The 19523-nt window shown below is 41.8% G+C and overlaps 3 protein-coding genes across 3 annotated transcripts; all 3 read left to right on the forward strand.

Annotated features, from left to right (window-relative positions):
* Positions 1–989: 989 nt before the first annotated feature.
* On the forward strand, positions 990–8181 carry LOC113161759 (E3 ubiquitin-protein ligase TRIM39-like; the record flags this gene model as incomplete). The annotated part of the gene is made up of 4 exons (XM_026359561.1): positions 990–1160; positions 1638–2083; positions 2152–2252; positions 6689–8181. Coding segments are annotated over exons 1-4 (2211 nt in total), but the record flags the coding sequence as incomplete, so codon positions are not given.
* Positions 8182–9278: 1097 nt separating this feature from the next.
* On the forward strand, positions 9279–10427 carry LOC113161633 (trace amine-associated receptor 7h-like). The gene is made up of 2 exons (XM_026359373.1): positions 9279–9448; positions 9617–10427. Exons 1-2 carry the CDS (start codon positions 9279–9281, stop codon positions 10425–10427), a joined length of 981 nt encoding a protein of 326 aa, XP_026215158.1.
* Positions 10428–13469: 3042 nt separating this feature from the next.
* LOC113161637 (trace amine-associated receptor 7h-like) lies at positions 13470–18982 on the forward strand. Its single transcript, XM_026359376.1, has one exon. The coding sequence runs from the start codon at positions 15007–15009 to the stop codon at positions 15865–15867; it is 861 nt and encodes a 286-aa protein (XP_026215161.1). The 5' UTR covers positions 13470–15006; the 3' UTR covers positions 15868–18982.
* The last annotated feature ends 541 nt before the right edge of the window (positions 18983–19523 follow it).

Below are 19523 nucleotides of genomic sequence, written 5' to 3' on the forward strand. Positions count from 1 at the left end.
ATGTGGGACAGTTCGCAATTTCGTTGTACTGTTGTACCAAGTGTGACTATACAATGACATTAAAGCTTTATCTTATCTTATCTTATCTTATCTTATCTTATCTTATCTTATCTTATCTTATCTTTTATCTTATCTTATCTTATCTTAACCAGATATATGAATATGTGGGTGCAGCCTTAAATTGCTTTATCAGGTGAAATGCATGCACAGCACAGAGCCAACATCAGCCACCTTCTCTAAATGGATGACATCAAGCTGTATGTTTTGCACACACTGAATGACAAGACTAGTCTTCAGGTGTTAACTAGATTTAATAGGCATTGGAAGTGCAAGAAAGAACAGAACAGTCCAAAATAAGTGCAAGCTGCCGTTTAGGCGTAGATTATTGTGTACTAGGTAGCACGACATGAAGCCAGTGTAAAGAGCAGGTGGTTAGTGTAGTGGTAACATCACCACCTCCCACTGGGGTTCAAATCCCAGCTGTGGCCTACCACCAGTAGAGGTCCTTAGGCAAGACCTCCTTACGCTCACCATTGTACCCTACTTGTAAGTCGCTTTGGATAAAAGCGTCTGCTAAATGATGTAAAGAAAGCATTCACTGGCTTCACTTTGTGCTACCCAGTACACAATAATCTACTAACCATTACACCATATGTTTGTTATCTACTGTCTTTACATTCCTTAATAACAAAGTCCTTTGAGAGCATCATAACTATTGCATTCGTCATTACAACAAAAGAAGGAAAAACCACAACTGCAAAATACTCGCAGAGACTAAGGCAAGTCTGATAAGTCAACTGAATGGAAAAAACAAGATCCGGGCAATTGAGACTAATGCACTGCCAGTTATGAGATACCCCACTCGGAGGACAAGGAAGTTCCTCACAATGTATGGAGGGTTTCACCCCAAATCCCTCAGACCGATGGTAACAATACAGAAAGGCACATACACACCTGGATCACCCAGCCTCTGTGTCATCTGCTGAGGTATGCAAAGTGCTGAGGAAGATCAACCCCCGCAGGACCAGACAACATTCCTGGGCGGGCCCACAGAGCTTGTGCTACAGAGCTGGCTGATGTACTCACCTCCATCTTCAACTTCTCACTTGATCAGTGCATCGTCCCCACCTGTTTCAAGACCACAACCATTGTCCCCCTCAGTAAGAAGAGCCCCCCCCAACCTGCTTAAATGACTACAGGCCGGTAGCACTCACTCCAATCATTACGAAGTGTTTTGAGAGAGTGGTGCTGGCCCACATCAAAAACAGTATGCTGGACACATTGGACCCCCTGCAATATGCATACCAACCCAACAGGTCCACTTCAGATGCTATTGCTGCAGCCCTACACATTTCCCTCTCCCACCTGGAAGATAAGGACACTTACATCAGGATGCTCTTTATCGACTACAGTTCTGCCTTCAATACAGTCGTCCCTCATAAGCTCACTCACAAACTGCTAACACTTGGACTACACCCCACAGGCTCCTAGACTTCCTGACTGGCAGACCACAGTCTGTCAGGATTGGAAATAAGGTTTCAGCCACTACAATAACAAACATTGGCACCCCACAGGGGTGTGTTCTCAGTCCCATCCTCTACATGTTGTTCACACATGACTGTGTTGCCTCCCATAAGGACAACATCATCCTGATGTTCGCTAATGACACAGCAGTGATAGGAAAGATCACTGGCGGGGACGAAGCAGCCTACAGGAGGGAAGTGGCCAGTCTGGTGGCATGGTGTGAGGACAACAATCTCACCCTCAACACAGTCAAGACAAAGGAGATGATAGTGGGCAAGAGGAAAATGAGCTTAACTCACCAGCTACTGTTTATCCGAGAGCTTGAAGTGGAAAGGGTGAGCAGCTTTAAATACCTGGGGGTCAACATCAGTGAGGACCTCACCTGGATACTAAACACCACCCAATTGGTCAAGAAGGCACAACAAAGACTGTACTTTCTAAGAAGGATGAGGATGTTTGGCTCCTCCCAAGATCCTCAACAGCTTCTACAGCTGTGTTGTGGAGAGCGTCCTTACCAGCTGCATTACTGTGTGGTACGGCAACACTACTGTGGCAGACCGTAAACGTCTGCAGAGAGTGGTGAAGACTGCGGAGAGGATCATCAGAACTCCACTGCCCTCTCTGCAGGCCATTTACCATCGTAGAGTTCACAGGAGAGCTGCTACCATCCTCAAAGACCCCACACATCCCCAACATGGACTGTTTACACTCCTCCCCTCAGGACGAAGGTACAGGAGTGTGAAATGCAGGACGTCCAGACTAAGCAACTCCTTCGTTCCATCAGCCATCAGCCTCTTAAATGGATAACTTTATACAATTATAGAAATCTCATGCTGCGACTACCTCATTGCCTTGTTATTATGCTGCTGCCATTATGTCATTGCCATGCTAATGATACTGCTGCTGTTACTGTATTACTTGCACATTCTATTTTTTTATTTTATTAGTATTACTCTATTCTATTTTATTTACATATTGTATTCTCTTTCTAAAGTTCTATATTGTATTCTTTAAATTTAAGGCATTCACTGTGGACAGCAAAGAAAGAATTTCATTGTACAGGGAAACTTGCTTCCTCTCTGTGCATATGACAATAAACACTCTGATTGATTTGAAATCCAGCACCCTGAGACTGTACACTTAGTAGAAGGTAGGAGGCCGAGGCCTAGTGAACATTAGAGCCACTGTCCATGATGAAACATGGCCTCAACTGACGATGTGCTAAGTGAATACCCCAGACAGCAGGAACCCAAGGAGGAAGAGGAGCACGAACAGCTCTGTGGCACTTCCTAAAGTTTCTTCCACTTTTTTCCTGCTAGGAATTTATTTATTTTCTTCATTTTGAGGGTTGTTCAATTTAATTAAATTCTATTTTATTCATACGGTGCATAACAAAAGTCATCTCAAGGCACTTTACATTACTTTAAGACCTTAAGACCTTAAAAAAAATAACTGTATACAAAATTGTTGATTATCTAGAAACTCAACAACCCCACTTGAGCAGCACTAGGAGACAGTGGAAGAAACTTCCAGCAGAAGCCAGGCTCAGGGTGGGCAGCCATCTGCCTGAACAGGTTGTGCTGAGTGGAGAGAGAAAAGAACAGCAGGCAACATAAAACAACAACAAGCAGGGAGACCAGAGGAGGTCCCCCAGCAGACTAACCTATTACAGCAGAACTAAGAGATGGTTCAGAGTCACCTGATCCATCTCTAACTATAAGCTTTATAAAAAAAGGAAAGTTTGAAGTCTAGTCTTAAATGTAGAGAGGGTGTCTGCCTCCAGAACCTGAACTGGGAGCTGGTTCCACAGGAGAGGGGCTTGATAGCTAAAGGCTCTGCCTCTGTCTTTAAGATAAGATGGAGCCTGATTATTAAGTGCTTAAAACAAAACAAAAAAACAAAATAACCATTGGTTTGTCTAAATATAGGAGAAGTAAATTGGATGACATCCAGGCCTTTATGTCTTTTAAGCAGCTTGAATTTTGATTAATGGATTAGTTTCTTCTGGTTTCATAGATAAATATAGCTGGGTATGATCTGCATGGCAATGGAAATTTATAGTGTTTCCTAATAATATTGCCTAAGGGGGACATAGAAGAATCGGTCCAAGAACAGAACCCTATGGAACTCCGTAACTAACTTTTGTGTACTACTAACTATAATCTATAGATAAGATTTAAACCAGCCTAGTGCTGCTTCTTTAATCCCAAGGACATGTTCTATTCTGTCATCTATAGCGTCAAATGCAGCACTAAGATCAACAAAATGAGTATAGACAGAAGTCCATTGTCTGATGTGGCAGGTTATTCCTGTGCAGGTGGTCACATAATTGCTTTGAAACTACTTTTTCAAGGATTTTAGAGATAAAGGGCAGATTGGATATTGGTCTATAATTGGCCAAACCTCTGAGTCAAAATCAGGTAAAATAAGATAAAGCTTTTTTAATCAAAGGGAAATTCAGGTAGGGACATATATAATGTAAAAAGAATCGGTCCAAGCACAGATCCCTGTGGAACTCTGTAGCTAACTTTGCTGTGCATGGAAGATTCATCATTAACATGTACAAAGTGAAATCTATCTGATAGATATGATTTAAATCAGTAGTGCTGTAGTGCTGGAGTAGTGCTGTTCCTTTGATCCCAATGACATGTTCCAGTCTGTGTAATAAAATGTTGTGATCTATAGTGTCGAATGCAGCACTAAGATCTAACATGACGAGTATAGAGAGTAGTCCATTGTCTGATGCTAATAGAAGATCATTAGTGACCTTTACCAGTGCTGTGTCTGTGCTATGATGTACTCTAAATCCTGACTGGAAATCTTCATAAAAGTTATTCCTGCTACAGATTTGTGAATTGTACCATGGAGCTAACTTCCTCTGATTCACTAGCTTCGTTTTCAGAGGAGCAACAGTTACAAGTACTGTTCAGAGTGAGACTGCAGTACTATTAACAAGATAGTCCACTTGTGCTGGAGTAAGGTTAACATGACTGCCCTTCTCTGTGTTGGTACATGGCTATGAAATAAAAGATGGAATCAGTTCCTTAAATTTGTCGACAGCATTTTCACATAAAGATAGAAAGTCTGAGAATTCAGTTAAAAACTCGTTACACAATACCAAACAGGACTGGTTTTGGATTTTTCCAGTTAGGATCAGAGAGGCTAAGAGTGAGGCTCTCAAATGAATTCAAACTATGTTTAGGTCTGTTATCTGTTGTTATTGGGAGGTGAGTTTCTTGTAGTAATACAGTGTCTGCTTGCAAGGTGTTTAAATAGTTTGTCTTCTCCTTCTTTTTGATTCCACATACATTCTAAGTGACAAACCTTAGTGATGTCATACCCATCCTACCTGCTGTGGACTAGTACTGTGTCTGTGAGCTTGTACGTATGCTTGCGTAAATAAGTGACTGTGAGTTAGAATGTGCACATGTGCTGAGCTACGTGTTGCTTATGTGTATGCACAAAAATTGCCTGTGATGTAGCTGTATATGCCTGGCTGGTAAAAGTTTTCATTGCTGTCTGATGGTGTGACAGACATGGAAAAGAAAGTGAGGAAAGCATTAAGAGGGAAAGCTCAATAAAAACCTCTCGTGCCACATGAGCATAAACATACAGGCGATCATACCTGTGTGTCAGTGTGTAGTTATAGAATGGCAATAACTAGAAATATTAGCTAGGATATAAGCTGGAGAAGTGTTATCAGACCACCTGTTGTCAGTTGAGCCATGGGGTAGATTCCTGGTTACAGTAAAGCTGTCCATATACGTAGAGCTTATCCATGCTGATGACAGCTCTGTGACTCTTCCCTGGGGTGGACATCTTGGACAACTTTCCCATAACCAGTCTGTCAATAAATTCCTCCAGATGCTCCAGAGTGGTAAGGCTGGTAATCCTTGCTTTATAAAGTTATAGTGTAGTATCAACTATCCTCGCCACCATGTTGAATTCTCGCCACCATTGTTGCAAAATTTAGCAGGAATCACATCACACAGGCATTTTTTCGTGCAAGTTAGAATGAGTAAAATAAGGCGAACAAGAAGGGCTCTGCAGCTCCAGGTTACCAGGTGGGCCAGTAAGTCTAGCTGTTAACGACTGATCTGCCCCTGAGAGTTGAGCAATTGAAACTTGTCCCCCGCTTTGTTGGACCTTTCCTATCTCTAAAGTCGTGAAACCTGTGGTGCCTGCATATCCACCACTGTGCAGCGACTTCTGCGGTCCAAGCATCAGGGGCATTCAGTATCTTGTCGATTGGAAGGGTTACGGTCTGTTGGACTTCATGAATCCCACCCATTGGCCCGTTCCACCAGTCTCACTCTGACCAGCCTCGAGCCCTGTTGCTGTTTTCACGATGCCCAGCTTAACTTCTGTTTCCCCGCTTTTATTTTGACTTCTCACTTTCTGCCCTGCTCCTATTTCATCTCCCCATGCGTTACAATAATCCTTGTTTATTGTATTAACCTGTCACCTTCTCCCTTTTTAAGCAGTACCTCTTCTGCAGCACTTTGCAGATTGTCTGATCCTTGCATGGATCCTCCAGCCTTCGTTTGTCTCTGCTTGAACCTTTGATTTCTGGCCTTGCCCACGTTTTGCCCTGGACAGAAATCCTCTACCAGATTAGCCAGACAGTGTCCTCCTTAGACCCCGATCTGAAAGGGGCTCATACTAGTTACAGGAGACACATATTTACATATTTTGCTGAACAGATATATACACATATACTCAGCTATGAATTTTCCCTCACAGTAATTCTATTCTCATTTGTTTATTTGGCTGCTGTTTATCTAGTTTCTTGTGAACAAACCACAGTTAGGTCGTATTTATGTAGAAAAAGAAACACACCACTGTATGTCACAATTAGGAAACCTGACTAACAGTGCTGCCGAAAAGGAGGAGCAAAGGAGGTGAAAGACTAGGAAGAGGAACGTCACGTTCGAAAAATTAAACTGAATGTCAGTTAAGAGCAACAACTCAGATAGTGATCAGTTCATTAGGGCTTTTCAACAGCACGGCAGAGTCTCTGTCAAACACTGGTGAGAACAGTTGATCTTACTTGTTTTACAGTTAGTTCACTTTGAACATGAATCTGTGTAGTTTGCAGTCTAGCTTCACTCATCCATTATTACTAATTACTAACCTCTTTCTACCGTCATACTATTCCTCGTAGTAGATATATCGTCAGGTCTGCGACCTGAAGACCAGTTTCTTTGCTCCATCTGTCTGGATGTGTTCACTGATCCAGTCTCCACACCATGTGGACACAACTTCTGGGATCTTGATGACCAACAAATGTGTCCAGTGTGTAATAAGGTTTTCAAAATGAAATCTGAGCTACATGTTAACACTTTATTCTCTGAGATTGTTTCTCAGTTCAAACATGAAGCTCCACAGAAAACCAGCAGCAGCAGCTCAGAGCAACACGTTGTCAAACCAGGAGAAGTTCCCTGTGACGTCTGCACTGGAACCAAACTGAAGGCCCTGAAGTCCTGTCTGGATTGTCTGACCTCCTACTGTGAGACTCACCTGGAGCCTCATCTGACAGTGTCAGGACTGAAAAGACATCAGCTGATCGACCCTGTGGAGAACCTGGAAGGCAGGATGTGTATGAAGCACGATAAACCTCTGGAGCTGTTCTGTAAGAGCGACCAGACATGTGTCTGCATGTTCTGCTCTGTCTTAGACCACAAGACTCATGATGTTGTTCCTCTGAAAGAAGAATATGAAGGAAAGAAGGCAGAGCTGGAGAAGACAGAGGCTGAAATCCAACAGATGATCCTGAAGAGACGACTGAAGATTCAGGAGATCAAACACTCAGTAAAGATCAGTCAAGAAGATGCAGACAGAGAGAAAGTAGAAGGTGTTCAGGTCTTCACTGCTCTGAAGGAGTCTGTAGAGAGAGGTCTGAACAAGTTCCTAAAGGAGATCGAAGACAAACAGAAAACAACAGAGAAACAGGCTGAATACTTCATCCAAGATCTGGAACAGGAAATCTCTGAGCTGATGGAGAGAAGCTCTGAGGTGGAGCAGCTCTCACGCTCTGAAGACCACCTCCACCTCCTCCAAAGCTTCTCATCCCTGAAAGCTGCTCCACCCACCAAGAACTGGACAGAGGTCAGAGTCCATCCTCCATCATATGAGGGGACTGTGGTGAGAGCTGTGGCTCAGCTGGAGGAGACACTCAGTAAAGAGATGAAGAAGCTGTTTGATTCTGAACTGAAGAGGGTCCAGCAGTTTGCAGTGGATGTGACTCTAGATCCTGATGAAGCACATCCCTATCTCATCCAGTCTGAGGATGGGAAGCAAGTCCATGACAGTGATGTGAAGAAGAAACTCCCAGACAATCCAACAAGATTTTATCCCAGTCTCTGCGTCTTAGGAAAACAAAGTTTCTCTTCAGAAAAAATGTATAATGAGGTCAAATTTAAAGGAAAATCTAAATGGACTTTAGGAGTGGTCAGAGAGTCGATCAACAGGAAGGGAGACATCCCACTGAGACCTGAGAATGGTTATTGGACTGTGGGGTTGAGAAATGGAAATGAGTATGAGGCTCTTGATGACCCTCCAGTTCGTCTCTCTCTCAAGTCTCGTCCTGAGAAGGTGGGGGTGTTTGTGGATTATGAGGAGGGTCTGGTCTCCTTCTATGATGTAGATGCTGCAGCTCTTATTCAATTCAATTCAATTCAATTCAATTTTATTTGTAGAGCGCTTTTTACAATTGACATTGTCACAAAGCAGCTTTACACAACCAAAGAACAGTACTTGAACAGTGAATGTGTAAGAATCATAATAATCAGATTGTCCCTGATGAGCAAGCCGAGGGCGACAGTGGCAAGAAAAACTCCCTGAGAAGGCAACAGGAAGAAACCTTGAGAGGAACCAGACTCAACAGGGAACCCATCCTCATATGGGTGATTACATGCTGTGTAGGCAGCAGTCCAGTATAACAGTTAATGTCTTTAAGTTAATGTGGAGTCCAGTTAGTTATTGGAAGCTCTGGTAAACTTGTAGGAAGTTCCAGTCCAGCATTAGAGCCAGTGTCCATGATGAAACTTTAGTTACTGTGAATTGAATTTCCTCTTTTGCATTTCTCCACTTTTCCTTTTTTACCACCTTGTTTGCACCTGACGTCAATCACACAATTCTTCTTAGCAGATCACCCATAAATCTGCACACAACAGCGCCATGTTGCATATGCAACTGCATAGTCAACAGCAACTACGTTTATCCGCGGCCAAACAGATGTAGCTAGTCTGTCGCTATAACTCTGTTTGACTTAAAACATTTAACCTCAACATGGCTGTGGGAATGAGTTTTGAAAGGCACCAGCTGAAATGATGTCTACTTATATGATCCGTCTATTGAGTTGAAGTTTGAGCAACGCTGTTGGACAGGAGTGAGGATCAGAGAGGTTATAATAATCATAGCATTAAATAGAGCAGCAAATGCATTATTGAAATAATAATTTAATTTGATTTATATAATCCAACAAATACACAAACGAAAAATAATAAGATAAGGGAACAAATATGTTTCTTTTTCAAATTAAAACATAAAGTCCACTATGTCTAGAAATCTTTGCTGAATGTGGTAGTATGGTAATAAATGATACACATAGTATGAGGGCGGAGGGAGATCAGTATCCAAGAGAGAGACCGAAAGAATCAAGGGGAGGGAACAACAAGAAAGGAATTAAGTGTACGACACAGGTTTGCTCAGAAAGCTGCACATGTGGAGCAGCTCCTCCTCTCTGTCCGATGATGGAGACGCTGAAAGCTGAACTCTGCTTTCACCAACTTGTCAACTCCTCCTGCACAAAGCAGCCACGCTCTCCCTCTGAAGTGATGTTCATTTACTCTCTGCTGTCCTCCATCTCTCTGCTCACTGTGGTTCTTAATCTGCTCGTCATCATCTCCATCTCCCACTTCAGGCAGAGACTAAAGTCTTAACATGTTGTTGTGATGAGATACATAGAAATTAGAGACCTCACATTAGAACACATCTTGTTGGTCTCACCACAGCAACATTTACCGTTTCAATATACTGTTAATATCACTGTAGGTGTAACATTTATGTTTATGATGCTCTCTTAATCCAGGCAGCTCCACACCCCCACCAACCTCCTCCTCCTCTCTCTGGCTGTCTCAGACTTCCTTGTGGGCCTCCTTGTGATGCCGTTTCAAATCGTCTTTGTAGAATATTGCTGGCTACAGGGTGACCTGATGTGTGTTCTCTATTATTTTATACCTTTCATCACCGTCTGTGCCTCAGTAGTAAACATGGTTCTAATATCAGTCGACCGTTATGTTGCTATCTGTGACCCTCTGCACTATCCCACTAAAGTCACTAAGAAGAGAGCTCAGCTCTGTGTTCTCCTGTGTTGGCTTTGCTCTGTTTTCAACAGCTTTTTATTGTTATTTGATAACCAGAAACAACCAGGCAGGTACAACTCCTGTTATGGAGAATGTGTGATTAATATAGTCGGAGCTGTTGACCTTGTGTTCGGCTTCATCATTCCCATTACTTCTATCGTTGTTCTGTATCTGAGAGTGTTTGTTGTGGCTGTGTCTCAGGCTCGTTCCATGCGCTCTCACATCACAGCTGTCAAACTGCAGAGTTCAGCGACTGTAACAGTGAAGAAGTCCGAGCTGAAAGCAGCCAGGACTCTCGGTGTCGTAGTCACTGTGTTTCTAACGTGTTACTGTCCATATTACTGTGTCTCCCTCTCTGGCTATGACCTTGTGATGGGTTCTGTAACTAATGCTTTCATTGTTTTCCTGATATTTTTAAATTCCTGTCTGAACCCTGTGATTTACGCCTTTTTCTACCCCTGGTTTAGAAGATGTGTTAAACTCATTGTGACACTGGAGATACTGCAGCCTAACTCGTGTCGGGCCAACGTGCTGTAGACACAAACTGTGGGGGGACATTCAGATGTGTCGTATGTGCTGTTGCTGAGTCACAGCAGTGCAAATAAATGCTGTTATTTTCTCATCTTTGCTGTTGTGTACATACATGTAGTAATGTTATTCTGTTCTGTCAGAGACTTCTCTCCAGTTACACTAACTTCTAATCTTTGCAGGAGAGACATCTCTTATCTTTCTCAGTTCCACTGCTTTCACTGTCAATCTTTAATGTAGTTTCCAGTATTTCAAAGTCAATAAAGTCAAAATTAGTCGACATTTGAGTCATATTTCTTTAGAATTATTTCACCCTAAATGTTCCACTGAACATTAACTGAAAAATAAAATTTAATATCTCAATAAAAATAATGAAATATTTGCACATTGTACTTAAAATGAGACAAAACAACTATTAAATTGAATGTACATCGATTTTACAATTTACACAGAATGGTGATAAAATTATTTTTTCTCTATGTGACAATAATTCAGGTTTGTAATTTAACCTTTTAGGCAGCAACCCTATTTTTAGGCTTCTGCTCAAAAATCACATACCTATAATAAAATGAGTGTATCTCTGTAACCACCACCAACCATATCTGTTCAAATACTTTTGGTGTTGTGAGCTGTGTTAGGATGTGTCAGTGTCTGTCAGGCTGTGTGTTACTGGTGAGCAGTAAATGAAGATGACACACATGGTGAGAATCCCTTTGGAATGATGCAGCTGCAGCTCCGAAGCTCTGTCAAATCGTACATGTATGAAACGTTGATGTGGTCTTTGAGCCCACGTTCTGCTGTTTACTGTAATGTGCAGCTTCATTAGTGCATCGGTTCAACCTGTGTTTGAAACATGGGACGTTAAGCAGAATTGATTATTGACTAAAAGCAAGTTCAACTCTCAACAGCACGAACTCGAGGGAACTAAATTCAACTGGTCTAAAATTCTGCTGCTCGTGTTAGAACCTAGACATCGTTATCGCTCCTCAACAGCTCTGCTGCTTCACTTTATCCTTCAGGGCTCTTACATACATGTCCATCTTACCATACTTTCTTTTACACTTTCTGCCTGCTTGAATACTAAATGGGCCTTTATCTGTGAAACATAATACTGATTCATTATCCTTATTAAGCTCACACCTTAGCACTCATCTGTTCAAAACCCTTTTTTCTTTATGAGGTCTGGTCAGGTTTAATTTGGTTTTGAACTTATTACCAATTACTGTTGGTATGATGTTCTTTTTCTGAAATGCGGTGTTTCTTTTACGCCACACATAATGGGACACACACCTTTCAAAAAGTTCAACTTGTCTCATCAGTTCACAGAGAATTGTGCCAAAAGTCTTGAGGATCATTAAGATGTTTTTCTGGCAAACAGCCTCTATGTTCTTTTTGCTCAGCAGTGGCTTTGGTCTTGGAACTCTGCCATGCAAACCATTTTTGCCCAGTCTCTGTCTTATGGTGGAGTCATGAACACTCACCTTAATTGAGACAAGTGAGGCCTGCAGTTCTTTGGATGTTGTTGTGGGTTCTTTTGTGACCACTTGGATGAGTTGTCGCTGCTCTCTTGGGGTAATTTTGGTCGGCCAGCCACTCCTGGGAAGGTTCTCCACTGTTCCATGTTCTTGCCATTTGAAGATAATGGCTCACTGTGGTTCACTGCAGTCCCAAAGCTTTAGAAATGACTTTATAACCTTTTCCAGACTGATAAATCTCAATTATTCTCTTTCTCATTTGTTTTTGAATGTCTTTGGATCTCGGCATGATGTCCAGCTTTTGAGGATCTTTTGGTCTACTTCACTTTGTCAGGCAGGTCCTATTAGAGTGATTTCTTGATTGCAAACTGGTATGGCAGCAATCAGGCCTGGGTGCAGCTAGAGAAATTGAGCTCAGGTGTGATGAACCAGAGTTAAGTTATATTTTAACAGGGGGGGGTAACACTTTTTCACACAGGGCACTGTAGTTTTTGATTTATTTTTACCCTTAATAATAAAAACCTTCATTTAAAAACTGCATGATGTGTTTACTTGTGTTATCTTTGACTAATAATTAAATTCGTTTGATGATCAGAAACATTAAAGTGCGACAAACATGCAAAAAAATAAAAAAATCAGTAAGGGGGCAAACTCTTTTTCACACCACTGTAGATTCTCTTCTTACCCAAGAACAAACCCCGATTTCCGTGAAAACTGTAGGTGAGTTCCATGTATATAGGTTATAAAGTAAAAATAATGACATTTATGTTTCAGAAAGAAGTTAAATTTAATGTTGAGGTGTAGCAGCTTTGACTATGGCTGAAGAAAGGAGACACACCTGAAATTACCCTGGATAATGAACCCACACACAAGATTAAAAAAAGAGATGGAAAAACATGACATAAGGTACAACATTAAAAAAGCATAGCATAAAAATAACGTGATGTCACTTCAGTGACAGAAGAACTTGTGTATTTTGTCAGTCACAGTTTGTGTCTACAGCACGTTGGCCCGACACGAGTTAGGCTGCAGTATCTCCAGTGTAACAATGAGTTTAACACATCTTCATTCATCTTCATCTTCATCATTCTAAACCAGGGGTAGAAAAAGGCGTAAATCACAGGGTTCAGACAGGAATTTAAAACTTTATTAGATAGATTCCAGTTTTTTCATGTTAATGATGATTCTTCCATGCACACAAAAGTTAGTTATGGACTTCCACATGGTTCTGTTCTTGGGCTGATTCTTTTCAGTCTATACATGTCCCCCTATTTGACTTAGTATTAGCTTTAATGGATACTGTGAGAAATCTCGGAGTTATCTTTGATCAGGATATCTCCTTCACTTCATACATCAAAGAAATCTCTAGAACTGCCTTTTTTCACCTGAGAAACATTAAAGTTAAAATTAGGAGCATCCTGTCCCAAAGTGATGCTGAAAAACTAGTCCATGCATTTGTTACTTCCAGACTGGACTATTGTAATTCATTATTAATAGTTTGTCCCAATAACTCATTAAAGAGCCTCCAGTTAATCCAAAATGCTGCAGCCAGAGTTCTGACTGGAATTAGTAAGAGAGATCATATTTCTCCAACGTTAGCTTCTCTCCATTGGCTCCCTGTTAAATCCAGAATTGAATTTAAAATTCTTCTGCTATAGGTTATTCAGCTAGCTACAGGTGGAAAAGGCTGGAGGTCAGAGGAGCGCATTGGATGTCAGAGAGGTTGTTGTTGGCTGAATTGGTTTGGGAACAAGTTTGAGGCTAGTGGACCTGAGGTTATGTGCAGGTGGGACAGGCTGGTGGTTAGCAGGCCTCATCTTAACAGGGCTAAGGTTATACCCCAACAGAAAAAGGCCAACTCATTGCTTTTGTGGAGTTTTGTGCACAGGTGAGGGGAATAAATTTGTTTGGCTAGCAAGTGGGCAGTTCCCAGACAGGAAGTGGTGTTTGGATTAAAACATAAAAGCCACTGAACTGGATGTCAGGAGCAGAATCGTGACAGGCAGGCTTCAACACAAGGGGCTGGAGAGTGTTCTGTAAACAGACAAGACAATCTGGCTAAGAAGCTGAGTTAAAGTGGGATTTATATATATGCAGGTGCACAGGTGAGCACAATTAAGCTCATGAACCAAGTAGTAGGCAGGGGGTGAGAGGGAAATCTGACACGCAGCAGAAGTACTGAAACTGAAAGTAAGAAGACCTTTAAAATAAAACAAGGAAGTCAGAGGGTCAATGGATGTTTGTAATGTTTTGTTAATAGGAAGACCAAAACATTATAACCACCCCACCACCCACATGCCTTCGAACACAAACATATAGTAGAATTATGAGCTTTCTTACAGTTTCAAAGAAGTAGAATTTGTAGCAGGTATTGTATAGGTGCACCTCATAAAGTCACTGACAGCTTTATTAGGTGCACCTGTACTATCAAATGTGTGCATCTACCGATATATTTGAATTAGTTATTATCATCGTTCTGTGTGAAACATCTTAATTATTAAAAGTTTGTAGTGAAGAGGTTTACTGCAGAATCTTGTCCATGCATCTGTCAAAACGAACCAAAATTAACCTGTTACAAAAGACAAAACAAGGATTTGAAAGTGATGAAACTACAGATGACGATTGTGACGCATAGCAGGCGTGGGTGGGGGGGGTGAAGAGAGAGGAGAGAGATAAATTAGCTGTATGACACAGAGGTTTGCTCAGAAAGCTGCAGCAACTCAGCAGCTTCTCAACCTCATCTCTTTATGATGATGGAGACTTTGGAGGAAACTGAACTCTGCTTTCCACAAGTCAATACCTCGTGTAAAAAGCACGTGCGCTCTCACTCTGAAGCCATGATCATTTACATTCTGCTTTTCTCCAACTCTCTGCTCACTGTGGTTCTCAACCTGCTCGTCATCATCTCCATCTCCCATTTCAGGCAGAGAGAAATGTCTTAGCACTGATAACATGTTGTTGTGATGAATAAGTGACCTTTGAATATTACATCCTGGCAGTTTAATGAGCATTTTGGTCTTAGGCAGTAAATACAAGCACTAGATTTGCAGTGTAGAAATGTTGTAACGTCGTCTGTCATTGTTAATATCAAGCAGCTACTCATCTTGATAAGAATGCTGTGTATGCTCATGATATTAAATTGTGCGATGCTCTCTTCCTGCAGGCAGCTCCACACCCCCACCAACCTCCTCCTCCTCTCTCTGGCTGTCTCAGACCTCTTTGTGGGCCTCCTTGTGATGCCGTTTCGGATACTGTTAAAAGAATCCTGCTGGATACTTGGTGACCTGATGTGTGTTCTCTATTATTTCCTAGCCTTCATCACCGTCTGTGCCTCAGTAGTAAACATGGTTCTAATATCAGTCGACCGTTATGTTGCTATCTGTGACCCTCTGCACTATCCCACTAAAGTCACTAAGAAGAGAGCTCAGCTCTGTGTTCTCCTGTGTTGGCTTTACTCAGTTTTCTACAGCTTTTTCCTTTTATATGAGAACCTGAAACAACCAGGCAGGTACAACTCCTGCTACGGACAATGTGTGATTAATGTGGTCATACATGTTGACCTTGTGATGAGCTTCGTCATTCCCATTACTTCTATCGTTGTTCTGTATCTGAGAGTGTTTGTTGTGGCTGTGCTTCAGGCTCGTTCCATGCGCTCTCACATCACAGCTGTCAAACTGCAGAGTTCAGCGACTGTAACAGTGAAGAAGTCCGAGCTGAAAGCAGCCAGGACTCTCGGTGTCATAGTCACTGTGTTTCTCATGTGTTACTGTCCATATTATTGCGTTGCTCTCTCTGGCTATTACATCATCATAAGTTCTTCAGCTTATGCTTTCATTGTTTTCCTGATATTTTTAAATTCCTGTCTGAACCCTGTGATTTACGCCTTTTTCTACCCCTGGTTTAGAAAATCTGTTAAACTCATTGTTACACTGGAGATACTGCAGCCTAACTCGTGTCGGGCCAACGTGCTGTAGACACAAACTGAGTGAATGAAACCCCTGTTATTTCACATGTGTAACATTTAGAAACAGGTTGTATACAAATTCATCATCCTGGAGTCTTTGCAGAAGAGTGTCTTTGTTCGCAATAGAAGGTCAAGAAAAGGAAAAACTTTCATTCTAATCTTATAGTTAGCACTATTCACCAGAAATAGTTTTATGTCAGATTTCTTTAATAATTTTTGCCTTTTATGTTCAGCAGAGATGATCAGTCAGTTAGTTAATTCATATTATCACCCTATAATGGCTTATACATGTATAAATGCTGAAAACAATCTGGGAGGGTAACCCCACTTGCATTTCAGATAAATAAAACCCACAAACTCATCAGATCATTAATGTGTTTTGTTTCATTTTCCAAGATGAAACTTTGCATACTGTCTTGTACACACAGGGGTTTGAGCTACGTTATGACTATTCCCTTTTACAGTATTATTATACTACTATTAATACAAAATAATATAAGAATCACAATGAAATAGATCCACGATATTTAGCACAGGAGAATGGTATGATGTCAGATGATGTAACAATGTGACATTGTAGGAAACAACCTCAGATACTAATTTAGTGTTAGTACTAATTCTGAGAAGAGCAGGGAGACTTTCACTGAAGGTCACTCATGTCACTATCATGATAGCTCTAATTCTGGTTCACACAATCATGAAATGTACAGTGCTGGATAAAGATTCTAAACACAATTATAACTCTGATTCAAAACCTTATCATGAACCGGAAGGAGCTTTAGGGTGTTGGACACTTGAAATGAATGTGTTTTAAAGCCTCAGTGGCAGGAAAACATCTCTAAAGTCAGAGTTTTCAATAATCACCAACAACATGGAGACGGTGTTTAGGTCATAGTGTGACCTGTAAAAGAAACCACTGGTGTACTGAGCAGCGTGCACATAATGGGTAACCCAGGGAAAACAACAGCTGATGAAAGAAACATTGTGAGAGCCGTCGAGAATTCAACAATCACCAACAACCAGAACGAGTCTGAAACTCTGGTTTCAGAACAGCATCATTATTCTGTCTTGATACAATAAGTCGTAGCAGCAGGACAAATTCAGGGGTAAATGGATAAAAACTAATGGGGAGAAGCTTCATCATGAGTAAGACAATTATCCAAAACATCTTCACATAGGACTTCAGACGGACCATAGTGGTAATATGGCAGCTAAACTGGGATAGCATTACCACGTTTCTGCTGAGATTGGGTTTCATTTTGCACTGTCCTCATTCAGAGGTGTTTCAGTACAGCTGTGCTGAACTGCCTGAGGCATATACCACTTCACAGCAGATATGTTCATCCCAATTAGGCAACTGGGTGGGCGTGTGGGCTCTGCTGAAGGCTGACCCACTGAATTCTACATCTTCCTCTCTTACACCAGTCGATGATATGCATGATATTAAATAATAATAATACATTTTATTTAAAAGCGCCTTTCAGAGCACTCAAGGACACTGTACAATCAACAATAAATCAACACAAGACAAAACAGACTATACAAGCACAAATGCAGATTACAGCGAGTAGGCGAACTTAAACAGGTAGGTTTTGAGTTTGGATTTGAAGATAGGAAGAGAGTCAGTGTTACGGATGTCCTGTGGTAATGAATTCCAAAGAGTAGGGGTAGAACGGCTGAAAGCTCTGCTCCCCATGGCGCGGGCGGGGGGGACATTGAGGTGGATGGCGGAGGAAGACCTGAGTGAATGAGAGGAGGTGGCAATGTGGAGGAGATCGGACAGATATGGGGGGGCGAGGTTGTGAATAGCCTTAAAGGCATACAGAAGGATTTTAAAGTCTCTTCTGTATTTAACCGGGAGCCAGTGGAGTTGCTGTAGGACAGGGGTGACGTGTTCAGAAGTGGAAGGTTTGGTGGTGATGCGAGCGGCTGAGTTTTGGACCAGTTGGAGCTTATGAAGCAATTTTTTGGGGAGGCCGAAGAGAAGAGAGTTGCAATAATCAATTCGAGAGGTGACAAGGCTATGGACAAGGATGGAAGTCGTATGGGAGGTGAGGGAGGGACGGAGACGATAAATGTTCCGTAACCAGGGTGGGGGAAACAGGAAAACTGTTGATACACGGAAAAACTGTCAACTTTGGCAAGTGTAGATTTTGTGCCATTGAGTTCTGTTTTATCACTTTAAGGAAGTTTGAGGTTAACCAGAGGTTAATTTAAGCTAAGCAGTCAATAAGGGAAATGGGAGGGAGTGTTGAATTTGGCTTACTAGAGAGGTAGAGTTGGGTGTCATCAGTGTAGCAATGGAAGTGTATATTGTATTTATGAAAGACATTGCCTAGGGGAAGAAGGTAGGTGATGAAAAGTAGGGTCCCCAGGACAGAGCCCTGGGGCACACCGGTAGCAACAGGGGTTGGCTGGGAGGTAAAGGATTTAAGGCGATTGCGGCCTTAGAGATGAGAATGAAACCAGTCGAGGGAGGTGGAAGTGATGCCAATGGAGGCTAATCGATTGAGGAGAATTGTATGGGAGATAGTATCGAAGGCCGCACTCAGATCAAGGAAGATGAGGATTGAAAGTACACCAGAGTCAGCTGCAATAAGGAGATCATTTGTGATTTTTATGAGCGCACTTTCTGTACTGTGGCGCGGACGAAAACCGGACTGGAAAATGCCATAGAGAGAATTGTTGGTTAGGTAAGAGTGAAGTTAAAAAGCAACAATTTTTTCTAGCATTTTGGCATTTTTAGAGTCATGGCTGGACTCACCCACACCACCATGAGACTATTGAACCAGCAGACTTCACCGCCTACTGAGCCAACAGTAAGAAGACCAGTGGAGGTCTGTGCGTCTACATTAATAACTCCAGGTGTACACAAACATCTGTGGTGGTGAGACTATGATCAATATAATTTTTTTTTCTGCTGAGAGAATTTACTGCTGTTTACATCTGAACAGTGTATATTCAACCAGACTCTAATGCTGAAGCTAGTGGTTGTGCAGCTCCACAACAGCGAAACCAACTGCCTGGTTACACACCTGGATAGTGCCTTTATTGTATCAGGAGGCCTTAATCACATCTACAGATGTTTGTCTAGCAGATGCATTCAGAGCCTGAGCTAATCTCCACCTGGGTTTGTTGCCCCCCCCCCTTGATGAGAATTCACCTCCTCCCCCGGCTAACCCCACCACACTACATCTTCTACAAGAACTATGAACAGGACTCTGCATTGCTGCAGAACTCATTCCATATTACATAATTCCAGACCCCTTCCCACTCTCCCTTCCCCTCTCCTGCTGTTACCTTAATTTAAACTGTATTCATATTGCTATGCCAGTTCAGATGTTGCGTGAATATTATCTGGCAGAGATTGAGTGGCTGGTTAGTGTAGTGGCAAGAAACTGGGGTTTGAATCCCATCTCTGACCTCCAGTAGGGGTCCTTATGCCTACCCTTGTAAGTTGAGTAAAATTCTGTAAAATTAATTACAGAAGTAAAGAAAATTGTTAGTACCCTTCTGTTAAAAAAAGAAAAACCCACATTAGTCACTGATTAGGCACCTGATGGACTAAATGTACTAAAATTAACTTGTGAAAGTCTCTTTTGAGTTGTGGTTCAACAGAACCAACCAAGCCATATTGCACAGTAGGTACAGCGTTCTTTCTTTAGT

The sequence above is a fragment of the Anabas testudineus genome, chromosome 1, assembly GCF_900324465.2.
Source record: "Anabas testudineus chromosome 1, fAnaTes1.2, whole genome shotgun sequence".
Classification (NCBI taxonomy): domain Eukaryota; kingdom Metazoa; phylum Chordata; class Actinopteri; order Anabantiformes; family Anabantidae; genus Anabas; species Anabas testudineus.

Excerpts from the sequence above, each read along its gene's own strand:
- LOC113161633 (XM_026359373.1), top strand. The coding sequence starts at position 9,279 with ATGGAGACGCTGAAAGCTGAACTCTGCTTTCACCAACTTGTCAACTCC. Across the intron at positions 9,449-9,616 it reads ATCTCCATCTCCCACTTCAG|GCAGCTCCACACCCCCACCA; the intron begins GCAGAGACTAAA and ends CTCTTAATCCAG.
- LOC113161637 (XM_026359376.1), top strand. The coding sequence starts at position 15,007 with ATGCTGTGTATGCTCATGATATTAAATTGTGCGATGCTCTCTTCCTGC.